The 19,963-nt window shown below is 42.6% G+C and overlaps 1 protein-coding gene across 3 annotated transcripts; it reads right to left on the reverse strand.

Annotated features, from left to right (window-relative positions):
• Positions 1 to 493: 493 nt before the first annotated feature.
• On the reverse strand, positions 494 to 7,731 carry LOC136547027 (putative zinc finger CCCH domain-containing protein 51). Of its 3 annotated transcripts, none has more exons than XM_066538993.1 (10): positions 7,606 to 7,731; positions 5,992 to 6,846; positions 5,731 to 5,892; positions 5,447 to 5,620; positions 2,476 to 2,646; positions 2,223 to 2,393; positions 1,436 to 1,500; positions 1,206 to 1,322; positions 996 to 1,062; positions 494 to 804 (listed from the first exon to the last, which is right to left on the reverse strand). In XM_066538993.1, the coding sequence occupies exons 2-10, from the start codon at positions 6,834 to 6,836 to the stop codon at positions 630 to 632; spliced, it is 1,947 nt and encodes a 648-aa protein (XP_066395090.1). In that variant the 5' UTR covers positions 6,837 to 6,846; positions 7,606 to 7,731; the 3' UTR covers positions 494 to 629. The 3 variants fall into 3 exon arrangements, with proteins under 3 accessions (XP_066395090.1, XP_066395089.1, XP_066395091.1); XM_066538992.1 differs by having other exon boundaries at positions 7,521 to 7,731; XM_066538994.1 differs by lacking the exons at positions 494 to 804; positions 996 to 1,062; positions 1,206 to 1,322; positions 1,436 to 1,500 and adding an exon at positions 1,551 to 1,997 and having other exon boundaries at positions 7,521 to 7,731.
• Positions 7,732 to 19,963: the final 12,232 nt, after the last annotated feature.

The raw sequence follows: 19,963 nt of genomic DNA on the forward strand, positions 1-19,963 counted from the left end.
AACCCTAATGATGGAGTTTTTTTTTTATAGAACAAAGTTTTGCCTCAAAGGAGAAATAGTGCAGTAGTATTGTGCGTCGCATGTTGAAGTCTTAGTCCAAACGGCCTTTGCCGATAGTTGCTTACATGTGTTATTTTAGCTTCGTTGTCTTCTATTATTTGTTGTTGATGTTCCACCCTTTCGGGTTGTCGTTGCTTTGTTGTATTGCTCAATCTAAATTCTATTTCCTTTTAATATAATCAATAGCTCTTCTGTCTGATTCTTTAAAACAAAAGAGAGAGAAGAGAGGAGAAACTAACGGAGAATTATGACAAAACTATATATGGTCCCACTAAGCTCAGCTGCACAGCCTATCGCAGATTCATTGAACTATGTGTTTAAGCAGGAAGCAAACCATCCCGTGGAAGATCCTACGATTCGAGATTCTACAGGTATGCCAGAGACCCAACACATAGATAAACAGAGCACAAGAATTCGACCAATGTACATTTTTTCCCCTTATGAGGTCAAACAACTGAGCAATAACGTGAACAGTATATCACTCTTTTCTCGAAATGAGACCTACATTGTGAAAATATGTTTCTGCTTTAAAATGAGCTGTAAAATGATATTTTCTATATGAACCTATTTCAACTATGCTTCCCGTCCTGTCCATCTGGCTTTTGTTTACTGCACACAGTGCATTGACCTGCACACGTTTGATCCAACGGCAATGTACAATCTGTTGGCGAATTTGTTCTACTGCTCGTAGCACGAAGCTTCCTCTCGTCAACAGCAAGGTCATCCTGAAGTCCAGAATCATCACTGCGAGATAGTTTGCAAAGTTCAGAGCCAGATTAATTAGGAGGGTGATACAACAAGACAAATAGAAAAGATGTATAACAGTTCAGTAGCATCCGAAATCCTCCAAATCTAAAATGACCACCAGATCAATAAACCATCCTAGAAGTCAGATAGAAAATAGCTGAATCAACTAATATATACAGGAAACTTACATATCTTGATCTGCTGATGCCTTGTCTGAACGATTTGATAGATCTGACGATTCTGCTGCATTGTCACCTAGGATATTTACAGAATCCAGTAAGGTTAAAAGAACAGGAAAATGTAAGGACAAATAATAACTGGTGAAGTTTCGACACCCCCCCCCCCCCCCCCCTCCCCCGCGCGCAAAAAAAAACACTGGTGAAATTCCACATAAATACCTTCTGAAGCCATTCCGTGAGCAAAAGTACTGCTGCTCTTATCAGCACTAATCACTTTATCACACTCATTATTCAGCTTCTCTGGAGATGGTTCGAGTTCGCTTGATGATTTTTCGCCTGATGATATGAGAACAAAAATGGCTTACAGAAAATTACATTATCGCAGTTTTAGTTTATTAAATGCAGGTCGAGTGAGATAACAGAAAGCAGAGTATCTGGTCAGTACTCACCAATGTGATACTCATAACTGACATTGACATCTGACACCTTATCACTTTCTTCCTGACCTGACACCCTGTAAATTTCAACACGATGAAAACAGAATGTGCATTTATGATTCGAAAATACAAATAGAATGCCTTTATTCCTGGACGTGTAATAAAAGAGAGAACTTAATTGAACAAAGGTAATTAAAAAGAAGTGCATAGACAACCATAAGAAAGTAAACTTGCCATACAAAGATCAGTAACTTAATTAAAGGAAGTTACCCACAATAAACAAACAAACAAAACAAGCAAACCTTAGCAATACAAAGATTCAGAAAGTAACTTATCAAGAACAAGACACGCTTGCAAAATTTACAATAGCCGGTATAGTTAGATAATAGATGTATAGACACAAATGCAGATCAATATCCTGATGTGCGGCACCACTGTCAGGAAAATACAAGATTACGGGCAGCAAAGCATGGAAATCAAGCTCTGAATCACGCATGATTGCTACAGGAAAACAAGTTCAGTGTCATAGAGGAAGGGGCCTTGATCTTCGTTACACTTTTTACTAATTGAAAACCTGCCAATGAAGCAAAAATTAAATAGTCTTTAGCCAGTAACTTATTTGCAAAACTCGAAGGAAAACAGTTTCTTTTTAGGAAAAATGAAGACAGCCATAAAATATTCTAGGCCTGAATGAGCAAACATACATGAGATATTGTTTTAATGATGATGCTAGTAGTTTGTGTGGTAGTACAAAATGGAAGAGCATGTAACAGAAAACAAACAAGCATTAGATACTTACTTCCATTCAAGTTTTTCCATGGAGGAAAATATATGAACTAGTGCTCCAAGTATCAAGTGACGGTTACTTCTGGTTTCTGATAATAGCAGTTCTACAGTCTCAGGATACAGGAAGCTCACCCAACCTCTCGTGGCCCCTAGGATTTTCAGAAAAGTGACAGGCCCAAACTTCCTGACAGAAATATCATGATAATATTAGTTACAACTTCATAACGATACAGCAGAAATATCATGATAAAGTCATATGGCAATACCTGAAATAGCTCCAAGCACCTCTGACAGTGAATGTGCTTTGACGAGAGAAGGCAATATAAATTGTAACTCTATGCCTTGGATTTGGAGGAGCAAGCACCAATTTGGAATCAGCAGCCGAGCCACTTGACTCAAGAGCATCTCCCCCCAGGGCTGCACATTGTTGTCCATCGCTGAAGTTGAAACAACAGTAATCACAGTGAAACACTAATTAAAACATGAAACATTTTTGTGTTTGCAAATTAAGACTAAAGATGTTATGCAACATGATAAATAAATATTGAAAGGAAAATAGCAGAGATGCATAAGATGAGATGAAACCTCTCAATCACTTTTATAGTATCAAGCCTCATGAGCAGACATATGAGGGGATGAAAACGGTACGGATATTTTCCGACCGTATTCGAAACCGAATCCGTTTAGAGGGGTTGAGATCTGTCCGTATCCGAGTCCGGATATCCAACATCCGATACCGTATCCGTATCCGAATACTCAAATCGCATATTTATGATGTCGATATTCAATCGTATCATATCCGACATAGTTGACACTATCCGTATTCGAATCCGAATCCGGACAGAAATATGAAAACAAATGTAATATCGGTGATATCCGTCCGTATCCGAATTCGAAAGAAGACGACACAGCAGGAATGGAGAACAGTAGTGCACGCGAAAACGAAAACATTGCATCATTCTCTGCCTCAACCAAACAATTAAATAACAGGCATTTTGTGCGAATTCATTTTTCCCCATTTCGCCATTCCAAATATAAGAACCGACTGGATTTGGTATTTACTAGCAGAATTCAGCAACTCTAATCTTGCCACCAACATCTCTTAACATGCCAGAACGGACCAATGATCAAGAACTACTGTTTCCAAGAATCTTTCTCCAGAATCCAACCAAAGCTCACCAAATCCTACTCCTCCAATCAAGCTAGTCAGCCAGACCATCCCAATAATCACAGCAGCGCAAGAAAAGACGAGATAAACCTGCTCATCCCCGACCAAGAACACCCCCTAGGTCCAAGAACCCGTCTCCAGAACCCAACCAAAGCCCTGCGCAACACTAACCTCATCTTCCTGGGGAGAAAACTGGCTATTTGCCATTGCAAACGATGGGCTTCGCAAAATTGCCATTAAAAAAATTGACTTCGCAAAATTGCCAGTATAAACATGAACACTTTGTTTTTGTTGCCATAATCCCTATTTAGCTCCTTTGTTTCTGTTTTTTGGGATTGTCCTCCACGCGAAAAGACATTTCTGTCGTTGGCTGTTGGGAGACCTCCGTTCGCACCTTGCCTGCTGGGAGACGTCCGTTCAGAAAGATAGTTCACATGATCCGTATCCACTCGCAAACGAAGAACGCTCATGTGCCCTAGACGTCCACGATGCAGGGCGGCCGTGACGCGGCACCGCCGGCGGACGCGCTCGCCTCCGCCACACAACCACCCGTGCTCAGCGCTGCCACGTCGTCACCCGCGCTTGCAGCGACCACGGTGGCCGTCGGCATGACCATGGAGGAACTCAGAGCGACCTACACTTGGAATTTGCTTTCACGCATGAAAAGAACATAAATCTGGTTAGAATCCCTTCTAGCAGGAGGCACCCCCAGTTTGGAACCATGAGCCAAGTACTTAGGAGGATGTTCCTGTCTGAAGTTGAAACAAGTAAACAACTGTAGAGTTAACTTTCTGAAACTGTCTTGAATAATGACAGTTATAAGAGTACTTAAAACATACTCCCTCCAATTCCAAGTGTAGGTCATCATAGCCTTGTCAACTACTCCCTCCATTTGTAATTATAAGGTTTTTTTCATTTCATTAAGACAAGCCTTTGACCAATAATTACTATTCTATTAATAGTTGACACAAAATTGATGATATTCTATTCTTATTCAAAAGTACTTACTTATAATTATATTATTATCACATAAAGTAAATATCGGTGGAGTAAAGTAATTGTCAATCAAAGCCTTGTCCTAATGACACAGAAGACGCTTTGTAAGAAAAAACTAAGGGAGTATTCTCTAAATGTAGGTTGGTTTAGAACTTCTATGCATGTTTGACGCTTTCGTCCTATCTTTGACTCAACTTAAGAAATATTATCATTCTAACAAGAATGAGTCATTTTTTTGGAACATAAATGGCAGGACCTCTGCCTATCAGTTAAGAGGAAGAGTTTTATATACAGGCGAAGAGAGCCAAACAAGCATGCCTAAACCAGCGAGGGAGCCCCAGTAATAAGAAACTAAACCCAGTCCCTATTGATTTTGCATACAATGTGCCCTTTTGTAGATTTCCACGCTTTCTTTGTTCCTTCCCGCAATTGGAGGGCCGTGGCGTGGATATTCTTGAAAACCCTGCAGTTTCACTCTTTCCAAAGGTTCCACGTTGTGTAGATAGCTAGGCCATTGAAAGCTCGCTTGCGATCTCTGGGGATAGAGTGGAGGGAGTGCTCCCACCAGTCTGCTAGGGTGTTGAAGTTTGCATGTTGTGCCACATCAAGTGTGGCAAAGTGCTCCCAAGAGGTAACAAGGCTCCAGACCGCCTGGGCGAAGGGGCAGGCCAAGCATAGGTGGTAGCTAGTCTCCAGTGGGCCATTGCATAGTGCACAAGCGTGGTGATGTGGCCAGCCTCGAAGCTCAAGATTAAAAAGAATGAGTTATCTTTCCCAATACATAATAAATTAATGGCACAAAGGTTATTAATCCAATTCCTTGTTCTTGTGCACAAAATCTAAAACGATCTGCATTTGGAATCGGAGGGAATAGCTCACAGAAAATTTTGAATATATATATATATATATATATATATATATATATATATATATATATTGTAGGCTTTATCATGCTAAACCATTCAAGAGATATCATTTAACAGGAAATGGTAATAGTAGGTCTACACCATTATGGTAATGCAATATCAATGTGTAGTAGCAAGCAACAGAATACAACCATATTATATCCTTACTCTAATTCATGTTTTTCCTTGTACTCTTCGACAAGAACTGGATCTCCACAGATGAAATGAGGGATCCTTTCTGATAAGATCTGGTTTGCTGTTCCAGGGTCCTGGAAGCTCACAAAACCATACTTGCGCCTTCCTTGAGGTGGAATTCGCACGTCATTGACAGTACCATAATGACTGGCAGAAATATCATTATAATGTTATTTACAGATGCATAACTACATAATAGGTGGATGGTTCATGTCAAGACTCAAGATGCATCAAGCATTGAAGTTAGACAGCAGTACCTGAAGTAGCTGTGAACATCTTCTTCAGTGAATTTGCTTCCAGGCATGAAAACAACAAAAATCTGATTAGAATTGCTGCTAGCAGGAGGCATCCCCAATTTGAAACCATGTGCCAAGTACATAGGAGCATCTTCCACTGGGACAATATACTGATGTCCCTGTCTGAAGTTGAAACAGACAGGGTCATAATGAGAATGCAAACTGAGAAACAAACATCTATCTAAAGTAAAACTAGCCGAGATGAATAAGATCACAAGAAACCTTTCGATCACTCTGGTGGTGTTAAGTCGCATGAGCACATCTGTTAGGTTGCAACCAGCCTTTCCTTGCTGCTGGCCATCTATGAGGAGTCCCTCATTTTGCAGAGGCTTTCCATAGCTGTCCATGTACATATTTGCAAGAGACTCGACCTGGACACTTGGTGGTTGCAGCAAAAACAGGAGTTCTCTTATCTCCTTCTCCAACATGAGTTCCCCAGAGCCAGTGAATTCAGGAGATGGGCTTTGAAAAGCGCCAGTGGGAACAATGGGGGTGAACGAAGCATGAATTTCATGAAAACTGAGGCTTGGATGTAACTGAGGCAGCCCAAAATGCAATGGTCCAGTTTGAACATTGAGTGGTAATAATGGCGCATGAAACTCATGAGATTTGCTAATGAAGCCAAACCGAGGTTGTGAATGGGGCAAGGGGAATGGAGCATGAAATCCATAAAAAGTGCCACTTGAGTGAAACTGAGGCCGCAGATGGGGAAAGAGGAATGGGGCCTGAAATTCATGAGGAACGCAACTTGGATGAGACTGAGGCCATGAATGGGACCAGTGCAATGGAGTCTGAATTCCTTGAAAACTGTCAATTGGATGAGGGTGTGAATGGGGGGATGTTAGTAAGCCATGGTGCACGTTAGGTGGCTGTAGTGGTGGTAACTGTGGGAATTGTTGCGCCGCCTCAACAATCAGGGGGGCTATTTTGTCACCCGAGGTGAGTAGTTGTCCAATCCCTGCACGTGTTTTGCATGAGACGATGTCAGCAACGATCCCTTCGGGGTTACATGGATGAAGCTGCCGGTCCTTATCCAGCAGTAAGCTCTCACATTCCTTTGTGTCCATTTCATGTTCACTGCAGCAGAGAACAAGATGTTGCAAATCAGTGCAATTTGGGAAGGAAGATTCTGCATCAGCAGTTGCTCCTTAGCAGGAAGCACAAAGAACAAGTAAACCCAGCAATCATGGATAGGAGCAACACAACTGAGAGTGAAAGACACTCATCATCCTTTGTGTACACCAACAGAACAGAACTAGCATTGCATGAATCAGTGTTTTCCTCTTTTATAATTCCGAGATTAACGAACAAATGGACAGAATTCGCCTTTACTCGAAGATTTTACTAGCAGAATTAGTGACTTTAATCAGCACCAAATTAACCCCCTAAAATCGCCAGTACATTAGAACGAACCGATGATCACGAACAGCTCCTTTCAAAAAAAAAAATCCATCCACGGGATCCGACAGGCAACCGGAGCTCAGCGAAACCTAGGTCTCCAATTATTGAGCCAGATACACCGCGACCGCCGCGCAATCACAGAACAAGAGGAAACGCAAGATAGACTAGCGCAAGCGCATCCGTGACCACGAACCGCCCTAGCGCTCCAAGCCCCCACACCTCCAGAACTGAACCAAATTAAGCCCACCGGCCACCGAAACCACCACTGCGACTGTACTGTACCACATGCTCCGGGAAAACCCCCTCGATAAAGAGGCAGGAGTAGTGCTTTACGGTCACAAAGCCCTAACCTCATCTTCCTCGGGGAGGACAGGAGCATGCGGCGCCAAGCAGCGCAGGGACGAGAAGAAGGTAGAGGGAGATGGAGCCGCGCACGGGGCTTGAGAGCGACGAAGCACCAACGCCGTACGCCGTACGCCGCGCGCCCAGGCTCGCCGCGGAAATGGGACTCCGCGCGCGCAGGCTCGCCGCGGAATTGGGACTCCGCGCGCTAATGGCCAAATTTGGCCGGGCATGGAATTGGAACCGCCTTTGCCAGTTGGGGAGAGAAGGGGTTTACGCCGTGCGCTGGGAAGTGGGAACGGCGATGGGCCGCTGGCGCGCTGCGGACTGCGGTCCTGCTCCTGCGGAACGGGAGGTGGGCTGGCTGCTTTTGGCAGGGAGGGAGCCCCGCCAAACTGTGGAGCAGGCCGCGTGGGTATCCATGGGCTCTCTGGTCGTGCGTTCGACAGTGGGCTTCGGTCGCGTTTGTGGCACGAAAGTGCTCGTGGTCCGGTCCGTCATCTAGAGGGCAACCTCGTACTGTTTCGTTTCGGCTGCGAAAACAGCAGCGCGGGACCTGGCGCCGTTCGCTTCGCTGAAAGTTCTTCGCTCAAAATATAAGTTAAATACTATTCTAGTTGATTTGTTATGAAAGAAAAATACTATTTTAATTGAAAAATACGGATTATAAGAGAAGCGAACAGAGCCACTACGAAAGATCAAGCAATTGGAGATTCAGTACATAAGCGGATAAACAAATGAACATGCGCGGTATATAGCATTCTTTTCTCAGAGTAAAGAGTTATGCGTGCATTACTCCATCTTGGACTAGACTGCACAACTTTACAACGACTTGCAGAGATAACGGTTTCTATAAGGACCTACTTCAACTACACCCAGATGTATCAGCAGGTCATATAGGTTTCGTATGAATGTTCCGTGTCATGTCCTCCTTTTGTTGACTGAACAATGAACTGTATTTGAAGTACTATGTGTTATACTGTGTAGTTCTAACTTCTAAGTCACTGATGAGGAGCACTTGCACTTGAGTCCTATGGTAATGTACAATGTGATGGTCAGAGTTTGCTTGTGGTACAAAGCTTCCTCTCAGTCTCGCACTAGTCAAATTCCAAGGCCATCTGGAAGCCCAAAGTCATCACCGCAGAATAGATTGCACAGTATGCTAGATTGATCCACCGGTTGGCCCAACGGTCAATTGGACCATTGATCAGCGCCCGGATCGAGGGCGCCCGGCCATTCTCCTGGCTGACGGGCCCCCGTCGCGTAGCACTAAAAAGAGGAAGGTGGGGGCCGGGGCGCAAGGTACAAGGTTCACTGCTGCCGCCAGTTCCCCACCGAGTCTAACCCTAGACTGGTCGAGAGGGTATGCTGTGAGCGACAGGAAGCACCATCGCCTTCGCCGCCGCCACTGGACCGCGCCTCCACGTCGCTGCTACCTCGTCGACGGCGCCATGGCCGCGACTACCTCAAGATGAGGTACTTAACAAAGTATTGTCTAAGTCAAGTTCTACTCGCTAGATCTACACCTAGAGGTCCTACAGGTCTTCTAGGGTGTAGATCTAGAAAGGGGGCCTCACAAGAGCTCCTCCACCACTGTAACAACCACCGTTGCGCGGGAAGAAGACCGCGCCACCGCTTCAACGGTGCACGGGAAGAGAGCCGCACAGCACCGTCGCTACTTTTCCTCTGTACGCGCGCGGACTCCAGCACCATTCGACGGAGCCGCGTGACGGACGCACACGAGCTCCGACGAAGGGATCCACGACGGCGCCACCATCTTCCATCTCAGAAAGAAAGAAGGAGGTGATTTGATTCGATTCGGATCAAACCTTAACCCTAACCCTAACCCTAACCCAACAATAGAAGTCGGAGTGTGGGAGGGGACCTACCTGGGCTCTCCTCACTGCCGGCGCTACCGTCATTTGAGCGGGAACAAAGGCACCGCCACCGTGCAAGCAGAGACCCAAGCCACCGGCCGGAGAGGTCATGCCATCGCACGGCCCTCTGCCTCGAGCTCCGGGTCAAGGGCAACATCGCAAGGCCGCTCGACGGCGGTGCGCTCAGCCTCAGGCGAGCGCGCTTGCCGGCGAGGGGCCCCACGGTGACACCACCACTTCTTCCCTGGCCGTCATGGTCGGCCGCTGTGATGTGCGTGGCGTAGAGAGAGAAAGGGGAGAAGTGAATGAAGTTAGGGTTTCAGGGAGAGACGGCCGCGGGCGGTTTTGATCCGCCAAGATGGCTGGACAACCGTCCGATTGCGATCGATGGCTCAGAGCGAGTCAGGCCGAATTCAGCCTAGGCGGGCGAGTGAATTCTCGGCCTAGGCCCAGGTTGCGGCCTGGGCGCGGGGGAGGCACTGCGCGCGCGTGCGAGTGGGCCGCACGCTGCTGCTGCGGGCTAGGTCGTGTGAAGGTCCTTGTGTGGTTTTGGTAATTGAGTGACAACCTAGGTAGACTAATTGTGTTTATATGAGATACACAGGTGATTAGTCCATAGGTACATGTGTGTGAGCAACATATGCCATGAAGGTGAAAATGGCTTGAAGATGTTGCAAAGCTCACACATGTGATGATGAAGGAGCTCATTGCAAATGAGACATGACATTGAGTCATGTGATGAAGGTGGAGAAGATCAAGACATGACTTGGCTTGATGGACCGGTTGCAAGCGTGAAGAGCAAGTTGGAGGCTTTGGAGCGATGGACCGCGTGGCGGTGAAGCTTAAGCAAGACTTGGCGCCGATGGACGAAGGCAACGGTGAAAAGCAAGTGAAGTCAAGATCGATGAACCAATATGATCATGTGATGATATGAAGTGGATCATATCGTTGTTGATCGTGTTGGTGCATGTGTTGCATCGACATTGGAGGAGATGGAATGGAATGCGTAAGGCAAAGGTATAACCTAGGGCATTTCATTTCATCGGTCATAGGTGTGTAGAGAAGTTGATGACCGAGTTTAGGATAGATGGCCATACTATCAAGAGGGGCAAACTTGTTTGCATATCGGTCATCTAGTTCCACTCGAGTGATCTAACTTTGCATCGTCGCTAGGATCGAGTGGCGTGACAAGTTGAGTGGCTAATCCTTTGAAAAAAGATTGTGAAAATGCTAACACACATACACATGGTGGTGTACATTTGGTGGAGTTGGCACATTTACAAAGGAGATGAAGTTGGAGTTGATGTGGATCAACTCGACGATGAAACATAGGAAAGAAGGGTTCAAAACTCCACCGACGGAGTGTCCGACGGTGCCACCGGTGCCCTGTATAGAAAAGACAGGGTTTCACAGAACTTATCGGACGCTGGCCTCGGCAGGATCGGCGTGTCCGGTCAGTGGCAGTAGTGAGCGCGCGGTCTTAGTCTCGTGACCGAACGCTGGCGCGAAGAGTGACCGGACGCTAAGGGTCTACGTCCGGTCAGTGCTGACGTAGGCGGCGCTGGAGTTAGGTGCACGAGCACAGAACTAATCGGACGCTGGTCTGCGTCCGGTCATGGTGGACCAAACACGTCCGGTCGCAAAACAGAGGCTCGGAAAGCTCTCTGGAAATGACTAGACTCAGGCGCAGCAGCGTCCGGTCATTCACTGTGCAGTGTCCGGTCACAACTTAACCATTGAGATCGGGCAGCTCCGGTTGAACACAGAGCGACACGTGGACGGCGTAGAGCGACCGACGCTAGCAGGGTGTGTCTGGTCGATCTGACCGGAGCGTCCGATCGTCCCAAAATTTGCCCAGTGAAGGGGTAACGACTAGTTTAGCCCATAGGACTATAAATAGAATGTGGTCTCAGCCATGGCTTGGGTTGAGCACCTTGAAGAACTTTGTGTCCATGCTTGTGAGTGCTTGGGAGCTCTCCATCTCATATATACTTGATAGTGATCATTCGATTGTGTGAGAGAGCGGTTCTAATGTGATTGCATCGTGAGGTTGCATCGAGTGGCACTAGGTGATCGAGTTGCAAGCCGGTGGTGCTTGTTACTCTTGGAGGTTGCCACCTCCTAGATGGCTTGGTGGTGGTCTCCATCGAAGCCCGCAAGAAGCTTGTGCGGTGCTCCGGAGAAGAGCTTTGTGAGGGACATTGTGCTCGCCTCGCGAGAGGCGCGAAGAGCAACTCTAGTTGAGCGTATCATTAAGCTACCCTCACTTTTGGGGTAGGTTCTTGCGGTTCTCGACGTGTCGACTTGGCGGGTGATGCCAATTAGCCATCGAACCACCAAGTGAGCGGTCGACACAACGGGGACGTAGCGTGTTGGCAAGCACGTGAACCTCGGGAGAAAATCACCGTGTCAACCTTGTTCTTCCCGTTGGTTTGCAATCCCCTTACACAAGCTCGTGATTACTTTTATATACATTGTGCTTGTGTAGTTGCTCTTGTAATTAGTTAGCTTGTGTAGCTCACTAGTTACCTTCTTGCCTGTGTAGCATAGAAGTAGCTCTCTTGCATGGCTAATTTGGTTTGTGTAACCTTGTTAGTCACTTTGCTTAGTTTGTGTAGCTAAGTATTTACGCTCTATAATTTGGCATTAGTTGTCTTGTTATTGAGCATTGCTAGTGAGCTTAGTTGGCTTTGTGCTTTTGCTTACTAGCATGTGTAGGAGCTTTCTCATTGCTTGAAATACTAGTGGCATAGGTTTGTGTGACCTTGCTCCTAGAATTGGTTACGTGAGCTCTAGTTAGTCCGGCACCTTTGTTGCTTAATTAGGATCTTTACAAGGTGCTAGAGAACATAGATAGAGGGGTGTAGTCTTAGCTAGACCGATAGTTTTAATTCCGCACTTGTTTCGATTAGCCGACGCGATTAAGTTTTAGAAACAACTATTCACCCCTCTCTAGTCGCCATCTCGAACCTACATCGCGGACTGTTTCCCCAGGCCGGGCCGGATGAATAGTAAACATTGATTTAAGTTTTAGTCATTTTTAGAAGCACATTTTGATGAATTTGTTTTGATGTTTGATCTCTACTCAAATTTGAACCAACGGAATAATTTGTTTAGAGAGTAGATGAGTACAGTGAAATGATTCTGAAAAGTAGATAAATTATTTTTTTATATTTCTGCTATAAAGTTCAATATTGATTATCTTCTAATTAAATTTAAACCAATAGGAGAATTTAATTTGAAGAGCAGTTACTTTTAGTAAATTATGATTATGTTTATCCTCCAATTAAATTTGAATCAACGAAAAATTTTAAATCAGAGTAGTAGTCCGATTTATTTATGTTAAACTATGGTATTGTTATTTTCTGACCAACGTTGATGATAACGATATTATAATGAGTCTAAGGTTGAAGTTTAAATCTGTGATAAATTTTACACCAACATGGTCAATTTTTTAGAGAGTAGATAAAGACCAAGAAATACTCCTGAACTAATAGAATGTATTTTATTATCGTGTGTTCGCTGCAATGATGTTGATTATCTTCTAATTTAATTTGAACCAACGGGAGAATTTAATTTTGTCTTTTGAGTTAATTTATGAGTTTTATGCATTAATTCTATTTTCTGCCCAACGGTAATGTAGAATTGATGCAGAAGCATTTTATAAGTTTTATTTTTTAACCGACGAGATCACTTGGCTGCATACCAACGGGCTGCAATGTTGAGGTATGTGAATGAAGAGGCTTGAGTCAAGCCAGTTCATGACAGTTTTTTGTTAGTTTACTAATTTCCTGATTAAATTGGAACCAATGAAAAGATTTAATTGGAAAATAAAGTATAAGTAAATATTTTAGTTATCATTACTAAATTTTTTGTTATGGTAATTTATATATAAATTTATTCCGCATGGGGAGAAGTTTGGCATAATACTTATGCTAGTCAATCCTGTATGGCGGGAGAAGTTTTGTGATGACTCATATGTTTTTATATCCCGCATAGTGAGAGAAGTTTAGGTAGCTCTTATGCTATCCTAGTACTGACCATGGCACAATAGAAATACACCGTCATGGTCAATACTAATCAAAGGACAAGAAAAAGTTGTAAGCGTGACTTGCAAAAATATAATTAATAAAAGACATCATCGAGTTCTTGAAGTGGGATGAGGAAAGCGTACTCCTATACGGATCAAGAAATAACTTTATTTGCATGGCATAATCATGTGAATGAAGTAAGTCATAAGTGTCTCCTCGTTCATAGTTTTCTAAATAGTTTTCGAAATTACGGCAGTATAGCTCATGCCATATTTCGAGGGAGAGAATTGTGAGATGAATTAAGAGTAAGAATTAAGATAAATTGAGAAACCACTCTTCATTAAGAGTGAGATAAAGATGTTGATGAATGTGTACTCTTTATTAAGAATGAGATACATATTTTATAAGAAACTGAGTGAGATAAAGATTTTGATGAATGTGACCGTCGGTCATAACAATGATACCCCTAAGCAGAGAAACATCTAAATTCCTGGATTTTTTAAAGTTCCTAAAAGAAGATGGCGTAGTCACCATCAAAGATATTAAAGCGGTGCTTAAAGCGCCATATAAGATTTTAATAGATTGAACCCAAATAAGAAATTGGAAGATACACTATCTTTATAAAAAATGGGACGATCCGAGGGAGCACGGTATGTAGAGATCTATGACTTGAAGAGAAGTGGGACTACGTGCCCACTTCAGTGATTCAAAACAACGAATTTTCTCAATACCTATTGATGTTGTATGACTTATACAACACATGTTGTTGGCTCTTCAAAGAAGATAAATAATATAAACAAGGATCTGGTGATATAGGAGCCTGTAGAATCAATTGTCTCTTGGCAATGAAGAGCAACAACAGCCACATATGATAGTGTTAGTAGCTGAGGCCCCAGAAGATCTCAAAGAATCAGTAAACCAGTTTTTTGATGACTATGAAGTCTATGTTAGTGAAAAAAATTCAAATATAGGGTGATCCCATCTCATTTGAAGAAGCCATGAGAAATATTTACTTGTTAGAATGACAATAAGCTATGGAAGTTGAAATGAATTTGATGAATACCAACGATGTTTGGGACTTAGAAGAAATTTCTAATGGAAAAGATTCTAAAGAAATAAAGTATGTATGCGAGTAAACCTACGCCTGCTAAGGGTAATAGATTTAGGAACTTTTAGTGTTTCAGGAACCGATATAAAATCGATCAAATGAACATAGTTCCATATGCTTCAGCCGTTGGAAGCTTAATTAATGTACAAGTAAGAACTTACCTTGACGTAGCTTATGTATCTAGGATATTTTGGCAGAAGTCCAGTCTAGATATAGATAACTAGAATGGAGTTAAGAATGTCTTGCAATTTTTACAAAGTATCATATGCCTTATGCTGAGTAAGAAAGAACAAGTACTCTCAAATAGTTGTGGGTACAAATGTTAAGTTTTGACGAGATGTATAGTGAAATTCACAGTAGTTGCTAACACTCGTATTTATAGTATTATTGTGGAAAAGCTCCAATGAAACAGTTGTGGTGTCATCAATGATGCATACCATAGTATAGCTTGTCATGAGGCCTCAGAAACAGGCAAAAGTGATTAAGAGAATATGTACCCTGATTTAACAATGGCAGTCAACAGCAATAACCATTTAAAGTTGTTAACTCTTAAGACAACAGGTCAAGTGTGCTGCCAAACACATTGACATTAAGTTATATGTTGTAAAAGAGAAAATTCAGAATCATTTTAAAAGCATTGAGCATATAAGTACCAAACAAGTACCTGTGGATCCGCTTACCAAAGGCTAACCACCCAGTGCATTTGGAGAACACACAGTCGACATGAGTTTACGGAAAAGCCAATGATTTCTGGATACTAAGGGCCTAGTTGAGAATCTATTTCAAAACAAAGAGGTGCATTGTAGCTGTTTAATCTAATGGCAACTGACAGTGACGATGAGACACGCTCTATGCACCGATCTGCAATGGAATGGGAAAAAAGATAAAGTAAGTTAAGTTTAAGTTATAAGATGAAATCAAGGGGGAGAATGCTAGATTGATCTCCACCAGTTGGCCCAACGGCCAATTGGGCCCTTCATCAGCGCCCTGATCAGGGGCGCCCAGCCGTTCTCCTAGCTGATGGGTCCCCGTCGCGCAGCACTATAAAGAGAAAGGTGAGGGCCAGGGCGCAAGGTACGAGGTTCACTGTTGCCGCCAGTTCCTCACTGAGTCTAACCCTAGACCGATCGAGATGGTGTGCTGTGAGCGACGGGAAGCGCCATCGCCTTCGCCGCCGTTACTGGACCGCGCCTCCACATCGCTGCTACCTCGTCGGCTGCGCCATGACCGCGACTGCCTCTCGATGAGGTACTTAACAAGGTATTGTCTAAGTCAAATTCTACTTGCTGGATCTATAGCTAGAGGTCCTACAAATCTATCACAGTAGAGATGTTACAGCCATATTACTCACGTGGGGGAAGCGCACAACAAAAAAAGAGAGGATGCAAAAATAGTCAGTAGAATCCGAATTGCTAAATTCATTTAATCTCACGCACGGAATAATTGGCTAATTGCATTCACCTCATTTTCTCTATGTTGCACAAAGACTAAAGTGCCCATCAGACCAATAAAGCATCCAAGTAGTGGCTACAAGGTTGCTGAATCCACTAAGTTAAACAATGAAACTCACCCATCTTTAGCTTCTCGTGTCACGCCCCAACGATTTGGCACACCTGATGATTCTGCTGTATTGTCACTTACAAGATATGCAAACAAGAAAGCTTCTTTTTTTTTAATAAAGGATAAAATATCCGGCTTCATCTATCAATGATAGAATCAGACCAATTATTACAGACTGCAACCTGGGCACAAAGTTCGGCTGAAGTAACACTTACAGCCACACACACTACTAACGGAATAGGTAAAAGGTTTTTGATTAAACAAAACCAACGTGCCTTTGTGAAAGCCAACCATTGAATCCAAAGAAATGTAAAGCCGACGTCTCTAGGTGTTGTGCCACAGAGATCATTTGATCTTTAAGATCTTCATGCCGCTGTAAGTTTACCCAATGACGAAGCCAGTGCGTTCCTCGGAATAGTACCTGCAAAAGAGATTTTGGTTTGCTTTTGTCAAAAACCACATCATTCCTTGTTATCCAGATTGCCCAAAGAAGTGCGGAAGCTGCTGTTAATAACAATGTATTGTACTTTTTGTTTCCCAATTTAGACCAATGATAGAACAAATCATCTATATTTGTGGGAGGTGATATCCCAAAAAGTATATGTATAGAGCGCCACAAAAATTTGGCATAAAAGCAATCAAAAAAGAGATGGTGAATTGTCTCTGAAAAATGGCAGAAACAACAACTTTTGTCTCCATTCCAATTTCTCCTAGCCAAGTTATCTTTGGTTAGAATCACTCTTCTTTTTAGATACCACATGAAAACTTTTATTTTCATTGGCAGCTTCGTTTGCCAAATATCTTGCGACACTCTCACCCCATTGTTAATTAATGCAGCATACATAGACTTGACTGTAAAAGCCCCAGAGGCATTTAAATTCCATACAAACACATCTCTTTCCTGTAGTAAGTTAATCTGTTGTAAAGAAGCTATAATTCGATGTCAATTTGTTAAGTTCGCACCCACCAAATGTCTCCGAAATGATATATTTAGTACCGGGGAACTCAAGACTGTAGCTATAGTGTCTTGTTTTCTTCTTACAATATTAAACAACGCAGGAAATCTATCTTTGAGAGGTTTGTTGCCCAGCCAAGTATCAACCCAAAATCTGGTTTGTGTCCCATCTTTGACATTAAAATGTCCTAACTCCATGAAGTTATCTTTAATATTCATAAGGCTTTTCCAGAAATGCGAGTCCGTTGGTTTCTTTTCACAGCTTCCAAGAGTCTTATTTTTAATGTACTTATTTCTTAATAATTCTTGCCACAGCCCATCCTCATTTAATAACTTAAACAACCACTTACTGAGCAAACATTTATTTTGAATCTCTAAATTTTGTATCCCTAGACCTCCCTGGTCCTTAGGCTGACACATAACTTTCCACTTGACTAACCTGTATTTCCTTTTGTGCTGGTCATTTTGCCAGTAAAAGCGAGACCTAAAACAATCAATTTTTTCCACCACCCCTTTCGGTAGTTCGAAAAATGACATCATAAACATCGGTAAACTGGATAGCACCGAGTTTATGAGTATCAAACGACCACCGACTGTAAGTAGTTTCCCTTTCCACCCACTAAGTCTTTTCTCGATTCTCTCTTCTATACACTTCCAGTCTTTATTATATAGTTTCCTAAAATGCATAGGTAAACCCAGGTAGCGAAATGGGTATTTACCACTGGCACATCCAAACAGCTGCGAATAAAACTCTTCATGATCTTTAGCTTGTCCAAAACAAAAGACTTCGCTTTTGTGGAAATTAATCTTTAGGTCAGATAGTTGCTCAAAAGTACTTAGCAGTAGTTTCATATTAACTGCTTTTTCAACATCATGGCTCATGAAGATCACCGTGTCATCCGCATACTGAAGAATGGATAAGCCATCCTGAATTAGATGGGGAATAACCCCTTCTATCTGCCCTGCTTCCTTTGCTCGGGCAATTAGTATGGCCAACATATCAACCACTATGTTAAATAGTATGGGTGACATGGGGTCACCTTGCCTTAAACCTTTTTTTGTCTGGAAGTAAGATCCGAGTTGGTCATTAACCTTAATATTTACATTGCCTCCTTGTGTCAAACTCTGCACCCATTCACACCACTTTTGTGAAAATCCCTTCATCCTTAATGTTTGCTGTAGAAAACTCCATTTTACTTTATCATAAGCTTTTTCGAAATCTATTTTAAAAATCACACCGTTTCGTTTTTTCGTGTGAAGTTCGTGAAGCGTTTCATGTAATATAACTGCGCCCTCCATAATATTTCTTCCTGGTAAAAAAGCCGTCTGAGTCGGTCTTATTAATTTGTGGGCAATCATAGATAATCTATTTGTCGCCACTTTTGTGAAGATTTTGAAAGAGACATTCAACAAACAGATAGGCCTGTATTGTTGAATAACTCTTGCATCCTTCTTTTTGGGCAGCAAGATTATGTTACCAAAATTAAGACGATTGAGAGGTAAGGTTCCCTGATAAAAATCAGAAAACAGAGCCATCAAATCATCTTTAATTAAGCCCCAGAAAACTTGATAAAACTCCGAAGGAAAACCATCCGGCCCAGGCGCTTTATTATGTTCCATTTGGAAAATTGCCGCTCTGACTTCCTCATGAGTGAAGGGCTCAGTCAAGAACTCATTTTCCAGATCCGAAACTTGAGGTATGTCCTCCGTCTGAGATTCATCTAGTGAAATTAGAGAATCTTCAGATGGACCGAACAGGTTTCTATAATAACTGGTAATATGCTCTTTAAGCTGAGCATCACCAGTTATAATACTATTACCATCCTCAAGCTGGAAAATACGAGTTTTTCTATGCCTACCATTGGCTAACAAGTGATAATATTTTGTGTTGGCGTCTCCTTCTAAAAGGTGTTTCACTTTAGCCCTTTGGTACCACTTGAGTTCCTCTTCTCTAAGTAACTCAGCGAGCCGTTCATTTAAGACATGTTTTAGATCTCGTTCAGAGTCATTTAGCAAGGTATGTTCTGCCTTTTTATCTAGTTCGTCCAATTTGTTTAAAAGTATTGCTTTTTCTTTCTTATACAAACCACTCACATGCTTTGCCCATCCTCTAAGATGCTGACAAAGCCTTCTAATTTTCATTTGCCATCTCTCAATAGGTGATCCTATAGCTAGAGTATTCTGCCAAACCTCTGAAACCATGTCACAGAACCCGTCTCTTAACAACCAGCCTAATTCAAATTTGAATTGAGCCTGATAAGTTATGGACGAATTATTAGTAGAGAATAACATAGGTGTATGATCAGAGATTTCTCTAGTGAGGGTATGGACCATGGTGTGAGTGTATTTTGACTCAAAATCTGTGCATACTAGAACCCTGTCTAACTTTTCAAAAGTTTGGTTTGGCAAATTGTTTGCCCAGGTGAACTTCCTTCCTGTCAGATCTATTTCTCTAAGATTCAGGGTATCAATTACTGCATTGAACATAAATGGCCATCTATCACTGTAGTTATCATTGTTTTTCTCATCTGGTCTACGAATAATATTAAAGTCACCACCTATAATAATAGGTAAGGTTTCCTTTGAACATACCCGTACCATCTCAGACAAGAAATTCGATTTTTGATCCGCTTGTGCCGGGCCATAGACTGATATTAGATTAAACTTAAAATCATCTTCTTTGTGTCGTAATTTAAAACGAATAAAGAAATCCCCTTCCTCAATTTGCCCAATGTCAAAGGACAACAAATCGACGCCTAGGATCATGCCACCGGATCTACCACGTGGAGCCATACAGTGCCAGATAAAATCTCTACCAGCACAAATGGTATTTAGAGTGTTTTGTGGAAAACTAGCTCTACCAGTTTCCGATAAGGCAATGAAATCTAGACTTTTCTCCTTTGTTAAGTCTGACAGAAAT

The sequence above is a fragment of the Miscanthus floridulus genome, chromosome 3 (genome assembly GCF_019320115.1).
Source record: "Miscanthus floridulus cultivar M001 chromosome 3, ASM1932011v1, whole genome shotgun sequence".
NCBI lineage: Eukaryota > Viridiplantae > Streptophyta > Magnoliopsida > Poales > Poaceae > Miscanthus > Miscanthus floridulus.

Coding starts and splice junctions, on each gene's coding strand:
- LOC136547027 (XM_066538992.1), bottom strand. CDS start 7,549: ATGCTCCTGTCCTCCCCGAGGAAGATGAG. Junction 2,394..2,475: donor GGTGCTTGGAGCTATTTCAG/GTATTGCCATAT, acceptor TATTTCTGTCAG/GAAGTTTGGGCCTGTCACTT. Junction 1,323..1,435: donor CAGTTATGAGTATCACATTG/GTGAGTACTGAC, acceptor TCATATCATCAG/GCGAAAAATCATCAAGCGAA.